Genomic DNA, 9,219 nt, shown 5'->3' on the forward strand with positions numbered 1-9,219 from the left:
CTGCAATCAAATGAAATAAAATCAAAGTATAAACCACATAAATCAACAAAAATGAAGAAGTTGAAGTATATGGAAACAGAATGTGTTTTTTCAATTCATTTGTCGGTTGGGTGACACTAAATGCTTTATTTCAGAATACGGGCATTCATTTAGATTATAAACAAGGAAGAATTCGAGCAGGAATTTCAAATGATCAGAAATAACACTTTATTTAGATAACAAGTGACATGGAATATGCAGCAACTGTTCTAGATTAGTAGTGCTTTTATTAGGACTGGCATTCCATACAAGTTGCCCCAAAATTCAGCAATTGGTCCATTCGATTGGTAGGCTCCACCATGGATTGACAGATAGTGCAAAGAGTTAGAACCATGGCCATCTAATTACTGCTTTGTGAATGGAATGTTAAAAAGGAAAATTGGCGCATGACCCATATGCAACAGGCATAGTCCACCAACTGGGTGGTTGTGCTTGTTTGATGAGGAGATTTTGGGTCCACTCATCTGTACTAGAGCACACTAGACGAATGGTCTGGATCACTTGGAATTGGGCCCACCAATATGGATTCCTAACCCAAATATAAAACATTTGCAATTCGTGCCAGTCACTGTAAAATACCTCGTGAGCAATAACCAATCAAGAAACAATTCCCATTTGCTATCATTTCCATTATCTATGAAGAAATTTAAAATAATAATAATAATGCTAACAGATGATGTATATTCAAATAAAGCTCTTTTTTTCTCCTGTACAATAGAACATCAGAACAGGAAAAGGCTAATCTGATGGGCTTCCTATTCAAATTTCCAACGTTTTATTGAATTCCAACTGTTTCTTGAAATTTAGATAAGAAGATTGTTGCCATTTCCCAAATCATAAATAGCAACGAGAAGTTTTGTGTGTGTGTGTGTGTGTGTGTGTGTGTGTGTGTGTGTGTGTGTGTAAGAGAGAGAGAGAGAGAGGGATCAGTTTCATGTAACAGATTTGGAGAACACAAACATGTCCTGCTTACCCCGTTGATGCGAAGCAAGCCAAGGCCGATCTCCATGCAATGTTAAAACTTGGTAAGCATACCATCTCAAGTTCCTTACACTTCCTTGAGAGAGAGGACATCATTGTGTGGATGAGCTTCTTCCACTCGAACATCTGTTTCATCTTCAAACTGTCTCCCCACTGACACCAAAGCGGAACCTTGAATTCCAACCCGCACATACGCAAACATGTCCTGCTTACCCTGTTGATGCGAAACAAGCCAACGCCGATCTCCATGCAATGTTAAAACTTGGTAAGCATACCATCTCAAGTTCCCTACACTTCCTTGAGAGAGAGGACATCATTGTGTGGATGAGCTTCTTCCACTCGAACATCTGTTTCATCTTCAAACTGTCTCCCCACTGACACCAAAGCGGAACCTTGAATTCCAACCTGCACATAAATAATTAACTCATCACCATCTTGCAGCCAAAGGAAAAGCCAAGTTATCTATGAAAATTCTATGCAGTAGTGCACCCCTGAAACTCAGCTTACCACAGAGATTTATTGGGACAACAAAGCAAACAAAAATGGAGTCCATTTGACAGTCCCCAAATTCAGGTTTCAGCTATTTTGATGTATAGAAATGTCTCACTGTGAAAAGCTCATAATTTTTATTAACAAATAGGAGAAGTGTCCTTTTACATTTGCATGCATACACAAGTGATGGAGATTAAATCTGGACACTTGATCCACTTCATAGATTTTTCCGACCTCTAGAATGGGCAGATTATATTCTCTTGTTAAGCTTAAAATCTGATAAGCCTACACACAGATTTCCAGCTAAAAACAAACAAACAACTCAAATATAATTTTCTCAATATTTGCTAATGTAACTTCAGTTGCAGCAAGCTTTAATAAAAGGAAAATCAGGAAGTGGTGCTGGGAAATCAGGAAGTGGGGCTGGAAGCATAACTGCAGCCCAATCCCATGACATACAATTAAAAAAACAAAAATAAAAATTAAACATGAACACATGATCTGATTCAGAAATAAAACATGAAAAAATTATTTGATTATCCAAGCTCCCTAGTTATGCCCTGAGTGATGCAGGCCTGGTCTAGGCTAAACTATCCCCACTGTTGATATTCATACGGCCTGCAATGGGATCGATCCCTTGTTCTTTTCCTCTTTAATAATTTTTCTATGCTTATCTAACAAATTCGGGTGTGGGAGTAGGGAGGCGTCTGTTTCAAAATGTTAGCAAGCCTAAACAGCCAGTCTAAAGCACGATTTGAAGCGGGAGCAACACCTGTTTAGAGGGACTGTACAATTCACTTGAATCTCATAGAAATGATTCACCCTGCAAATTGAACCGACTTGAACAGAAAGCATAGATGTACCCCCAAAATAAATATCGTCTAGTTTCATGGTTGTTACTTGTTAGTTATTTTGGAGATAGATTTATTTAAATGAACTAAACTTGCAAGTAACATTCTATGACAAACAAATGCTTGATGACCATGTTCCACTGTTTAGAAGTGCCAGATGCTCTAAATGGTTCATGACTAAACAGAAAAGCCACATAATGTTACAAAATGAATGAGTAGAGTTTGGGTAAATTGTCAAATCCTATGATGTAGAGCGGGTCGTGGACAGTTTCATGGCCAAGATGGATCAGAAAAGGCCTGGTCGACAACAGAAGTGATCCGGACTATCGGACCTTAGATCGGGCGTATCTCACAATCCGGAATGAGTTATCGGGCATAAAATATATGGTTTTGGGGTAGAACGAGCTACTTTAGCCAACCAACCCGCTACGCTGGGTTGCGCAAGCTAGATTTGCGAAATACCCCTGGATCGAGGGTTATTTCCCTATTTTAATTTCGTTTTTACTATAAATGGTAAGTCTTAGTTTGATTATAACTCTTCATCCGTCGGGCTTTAGGAGTTGTGTCCAACATGAAAAGAGCTTAGAATAATTAGGAGAACGGTTTGGTGAAGCCAAATAGGACACTTACTATTTTTGGCCGAAAACCTTGCGCACTAGTAGACATCATGACCGTCTATAAATAGTAAGTTTACTATTTATAGTAAGTCGCGAATTCTAGGAGTTTTAGTTGTAGTTTGCTTCTGATTTCTCTCCCATTGTTTGGTATCCCTATTTAAAGGGTTGCAAACTCGTTTATTGGGATTCATTAGTCAATTTTGAATTTATTAGAATTTATTTCTATTTCTTGCTTTCTTTCCTCATGGATTCAAGAAGTCTCGGTGAGGAGTCCAGAGAAGTTCCGTGGATTCAGAATAGTTATCCCCTTGAGGAAAACGGTGATCGACCTCATCACGTTCGTCCCTGCATCATCTTGGTTGATGATGGGGATTCCCAAGCCTAGCTACCTGATGCAGTTGGTGTGGGCAGCATGGAAAAGGCAGCTTGGATTAATAAGGCAAGCAATTTTCTGCCTTTTATGACCCAAAATGTGGTGATTAGCACATTAAGAATCCATTCTTATCTCAATCACAACATTTCTGCATCTTATCAACCTTAAGAACCATGGAAAACTAAGCCCACACATAAAATTAAAGCTGAATGTTAGAACATTGCTTGTCAGGACTCCCCCATATCCAGATTTTCAAATTAAAATTCAGAAGTCTTATGATTTACGATCTGAATTTACAACAGAATTCTTTCTTACAATTCACAATCTAATTCACTGTCCGGGATATTGGTTCAAAACTTACTGAAAGTCAAGGGAACTTGGGTATATTCACTGACAATACTGTAGTGCCAAACAGACCATATTGTTGTTCTACTTTTATGGTCTATACATGGCATAGCCAACTCCAAAGAAAACACAATATCCAATAAATAAAACCTCAAAGCTATTTAATAGTATAGATTCTATTACTAAGCCAATGCAAGAGTAATCGATGTGATGAAGATTCCAGATGATAATAGAATTGCCAAACAACAATAGAGAAATAAAAATTCTCTCTCTTTATTTTAAAATATATGTACATATTCTCTTTTTATATTTTCCAAAAATATTCTGCAAAAAGAAAAAGAATGGTGGGTATGCCAATATTAGGTTTAAAAAGTTGAAGCATTTGATTGATTCAACATGAAAAGAAGGCGGCATCAGTATGTTAACTTGAGGATGGAGGAAGCTACCTCTTGCCATGAGTTGAGGAGCATGTATGGCTGTTGTTTCTTCTGCATTCTCCATACAAGGAGAAGTAAATCAGTGTATGGCTTCTTGCTGTTCGGATTGCTTCGGGAGCTGTCCATCTGTTACATACAAAAAATGCATGGTGAGTTATAATATTCAAATCAGTGACAATCTGATTAAAACAAATCAATAGGAGGAGAGAAATTTGAAAAAATGTATTACCTCAGGATCAGGCAGATCCTTCAACTCCAGATATCCGCAACTGATGATGTCCTCTAACCCATCGTAAATCTCATGATCACCATGATGGACTACATATCTACCCAAAAAAGATCAAACACTACAGACTATGCTAGTTTTTAGCTACGGAAATAGACCGTAGCTATCATACTACGGCTTAAAACCATAGCTAAAAAAGCCCAAACCGTAGTTATAGGCTAATACCTCCACACGTTCATACAACCTGAGATAGCCCCATAAGGGACTCTACGAGGCCCATTAAAATGTATATGTTCCATCTAATACGTCTATTCGTTTTGAAAGAGAATGTTAGGGCAAGAGCCTAAAAAAGAAAATAGATCGAACGCTTGAGTGGACCACATGATAGGAAACAGTGGAGATTAATACCTACCATTAATTGATGGTGTGGTTCAATTGGACCTTTGATTTGCCTAAATTTTGGGGTCATTCTCTATAAAAAAAATTACAAAATTAATGGACGGAGTGGATATATCAAATGCATCAAGATGGACCCCACAAAGCCCTTGACAAGACCGTCGGTCCAGAACCCGTTAGACATGCGAACGCGGAGGGGCTGTGAAGGATGGTACAATAGCTACAGTCCAGAGGGATTTGGTCTAAAACTGTAGCAGGTGAAAAAGCGAAAACCGCGCTGCCTTTTTCTTTTCCCCCTCTCACGAAACGATTTATTTAATTTCCTCCACTCCTTGGAAAAAAAAACCCCATTCCCGAGCTCGAAAGTTTCTCTATCTTCCCTTTCATTTGGTTTTGTGGCTGCCATCGTCCATCCATTTTCCTCTCAAATGCTGGATCTGGTGCTGTCTGCACTAAGAAGTTAAGCGTCTCTCTCTCTCTCTCTCTCTCTCTCTCTCTCTATCTATCTGTATCTTTGGAGCAGATCTCGAAAAGTAATTTTCACTTTCTCTTTTGTTATTTTATCTTTTTTCGGCCCTAATTTCTTTGATCTCTGTTTGTGATGATTTGAGGAGAGGATTTCATTTTGTTTTGGGAAATCTAACATGAGTTTTGTTTATTTTCTGACGATTTTGCTTCTTGCTTGGGATTTCTGAGGGTATTTATTGGAGGTTCCTTTTAAATCAGTAGATTTAGGTGTGTTGTTTATATTTTTTGCTTAGGTTTCACATTTTCTACTTTTAGAGGAGGTTCCTATGGATATTTCATATTTCCAGTGGTGGTTGCTATGGAGTATTTAGGCTTCTCCCTTTTTTTACTAAGAAACTAGATCAGGCAAATAACATGGGTCTAAGAAGGCCTGCAAATCCATTCGCATGTTTTCCTCAACAGGCTCGACTCAAGCCCATTCGTGCAGACCAGGCTGTTGAATTTCTATGCGAATTCGAAAGAGATTGGGTATGAACGTGGGGTGTTTGATGAAATTCCTAAGAGGAATTTGATCGCCTGGAGTGCGATTCAATCATTTCAAAATCTAAGAACTTTAAATTAAAAACTTCATAATGATGAAAGTTTTTAAAACCATCACTGCAAAGTGAATGGTTCAAGCTACTTTGCATAACTAAACATGCAAAATTATACTTGAATCTTCAGCACTTTGAATTTCACAAGTTTGGTGGTGTTTTATATAAACAGCACATTGGGTCCCCCCAACCTAATCAATGGTGGACGTTCATCTCAATGCACTATCTTGCAGACCATTTAAGATTTGGATCAGGCTGATTCATAGGCTCTGGGTATCAACCTTGCCACTGCAGATGTTGTCATTCTCTGTGAAAGTGATTGGTACATTTTACATTTTGCTTTGCTAGTAGCATTTTAAATTGGTATTTTTTATTGTCTAGCTTCATCTCTCTTATGTATATGCCAGTTTTTTCTGGTTGAGATAAAAATCAAGCTAATGGGTCTAATTTCTCATACTGTTTTTAATGGTGGATGCCATGCTCTTGGGTATGTATGTTTTTCATTGATTTCCTTTTTTCTAGAAAAATAATGCCGCCTAGATGCCTAGCGGTGTTGATAGCAATCAGGTTGTAGACCTTTATCCTATATATGCATTGACAGATGCAAGTGAAAATTTTGGAGCTCTATTATGAGCATCATTTCTTTGATTTCTATTTTCTTTTTAGAATTTTCATGGGGCTTGTGTCATTATTGTCAGGGCTCAAAGGAGAATATATATTCCTTACAACAACAAAACAAGGAAACTTGCAAAAGCTATGCCAAGAAAATATGGTAACATCCATGGGGCTTGTGTTGTTATTGTCAGAGCTCAAAGGAGAATATATATTCCTTACAACAACAAAACAAGGAAACTTGCAAAAGCTATGCCAAGAAAATATGGTAACATCCATAGATAACTGTTCTTTTCGTAAATGGGCCTTTGAGGAATTCCATCCATTTGAAATGGAGAAATGCAATCTCTTTTTTCATAATAGGCCTGTTTCAAATTTCTTAAGATGAAACCCTTTAAGAAGCTCTGATTTCGTTCTAGTTTCTCCTTTTTGTTTTATTAACTTGGTCTTATTTTGATGAAAATGTAAGGCTCCATAAGAACTTTATGGCATTGGGTTTGGATTACAAAACTGATAATTCTACGCCCATTTTTAAATGCACTAGGATGACTTTTCACTGGAGGAGCTTCATACTTGGAGTGTGTTTTAAGAAACATGGCCAGTAAAACCATTCAAGTACAGTTTGTTTATTGTCCGAAATGTCAAAAGCTTCTAACAGAGTTGATCAAACATCTGGTGAGCAAAGGTCATTTTCAAAATTCAACATGATACTTTTTTTTAGTCTGATTTTGTACACATTGCCCTCCTATGATACTTGATTTTTTTGTACAGTAGCAAACATTTTGAACTAGATTTTTTTTTTTTTTTTTGCCACTTTCACTGCCAAATTTGCTATTACATGATCATTTTAAGAATGGATGGATTTATGTGCTTCTTGATTGTAATTAAAACCCAAATTTACTGGATGGTTACTTTTAGGGTAAGCTGATGAATGGTTAGGAAATAGCAAGGAAAAGGCTTTCCAAGAATTTTGGGCAAGGGAATAAAGAATTCAAAATTGAGGTTTTGTTGATTGCAAAACTTCAACACATGAATCTTGTTGGGATTATCAAATTGGCAGTTATCTGCCAATTGTTTTATTTGGTGTAGGCCACATGATGAGTGGACGAGCCTGATTTTTATGTTGAGCATTCTTCATGGTGGGGGCCAAACCTTTTGGACGAGTGGGATGTTGTACACACTTGACACTTTGGAATTTATGCTCCGGGTGGATGGTAAATTATTTTCTAACTAGTCGTGTGTGAGTCTGCCTCTTTAAATCATTTTATTTTAAATGTTAAATATTACTGAAGCTTAGCATTCAAGACTCAAACCTTTTGTCATTATAGATTCTTTTCATTGACTAATAGTCGGGTACAAAATGCAACTTCTATAGTTTTCTTTTATTTATTTATTTATATGCATGTTGGTTTTATGGAAGTTGAAATCTTGAAAATGTTGGTATACCTGTTGTAGGAAAAAACCTTGAAAAGTTAATAATGATTTTGAGGCTTCATTGTTGTGTAGTCTATGATCAAAATCTGATCCATTAACTAATAGAAATGTTGCTTTTTGTTTTTCTGTGCCTGCTGATGCACTAGTTTATTTGATTTATTTTTAAATTTTGCATCTCATGTTCTATATTTTAAAGTTAGTATTTACTTTAGCTTGCGGAAATGGTCTAATTTCAAGGTTTGCCACATCTTGATGTTAGAATAAAGTGGCCAAATGATCTTTACTTAAATGGCCTTAAAGTAGGCAGCATCCTGTGCACCTCAATATATAAATCAAATAAGTTCAATGTGAGTGCTAGAACAAGAGCATGTTTCTTCTGTTGATAATCTATTTTTCTTTCTTAGTCAGCATGGTTGCACATGCCTAAGTTGGATTGATGTTGTGGAGATGTTTTCCTTGTGATGGCCCATTGCCTTCAACATCAAGATGTCGCTCATTGTCTTTAAGATTCTTGTTCAATGGCCTTTAATAGGAACAATCATGATCTTTTACACAAAAATAGATCAAATCAACAATTTGATCCATCTACTTGTTAGTACCCGTCATGAACAGAGTTCCCTTTGTGTTTTAGCTAAATGGTGGAATAGTCGTGGCTGTTTGGTAGTTTAGACTTTTTGTTGTTAAGCTCTTAGTTTTTATTTATTTATTTATTTATCTTTAAATTCATTTTCATTTGTTGTTTGGGTGCAGTTAGTGTCTGCAGATTTCCAATCTACTCAACAGATGAAGAGTGGGCTAGATGATGGCCTGTTGAGATTGATTGAACAGATCATATGCGTCCAAATGAGACTCACGAAGGTCCTCTGATTTGCAAATTTATCTTGTACTATAATTCACCACCAATTTGAAAATGATGGAGACTCATCTCGTCATACTATGCATGTCTCCTTGCGAAGGTCCTCTGATTTTCAAATTATTCTTTTTAAACTCCTTTTATGTCATTAGTTTTATCTTCTGGATTTGTGTGATTTATTTTAGAACTTCAAATAATGAATTGGTATTTGATACCTTAATAGGTGCCCGACATACCTTAGACAGGCAAGAGTGCCCATCCCCATTCAAGGCCTATGATGGTATGGGTACAGTTCCCATTGGTGGGTATGGGCAACACTTGTACCTAGCCCGTTGGCCACCCCTACCACAAATTTATTTTTATGAGTGTGTGTGTGTGTGTGTGTGTGTGTGTGTGTGTGTGTGTATCTTTTGTAACAGTGGACTAGTACTACCTAGAACGCTTTGTTACTTTCTCATTTTGTAATAGGCCACTATCTCATTGTTGACACTGTACAGACAAT

General features: G+C 37.0%; 1 protein-coding gene and 1 long non-coding RNA gene across 2 annotated transcripts; one reads left to right on the forward strand and one right to left on the reverse strand.

Moving 5' to 3' along the window:
• Positions 1-1,220: 1,220 nt before the first annotated feature.
• LOC131254891 (ribonuclease II, chloroplastic/mitochondrial-like) lies at positions 1,221-6,122 on the reverse strand. The gene is made up of 4 exons (XM_058255593.1): positions 6,100-6,122; positions 4,365-4,461; positions 4,145-4,261; positions 1,221-1,425 (listed from the first exon to the last, which is right to left on the reverse strand). Exons 1-4 carry the CDS (start codon positions 6,120-6,122, stop codon positions 1,309-1,311), a joined length of 354 nt encoding a protein of 117 aa, XP_058111576.1. The 3' UTR covers positions 1,221-1,308.
• An 873-nt stretch (positions 6,123-6,995) lies between these two features.
• Positions 6,996-8,712, forward strand: LOC131256157 (uncharacterized). Its single transcript, XR_009176606.1, has 3 exons — positions 6,996-7,115; positions 7,349-7,644; positions 8,102-8,712. It is a non-coding gene; the product is annotated as an uncharacterized LOC131256157 (long non-coding RNA).
• The last annotated feature ends 507 nt before the right edge of the window (positions 8,713-9,219 follow it).

This window comes from Magnolia sinica, chromosome 9, assembly GCF_029962835.1.
Source record: "Magnolia sinica isolate HGM2019 chromosome 9, MsV1, whole genome shotgun sequence".
Taxonomy (NCBI): Eukaryota; Viridiplantae; Streptophyta; class Magnoliopsida; order Magnoliales; family Magnoliaceae; genus Magnolia; species Magnolia sinica.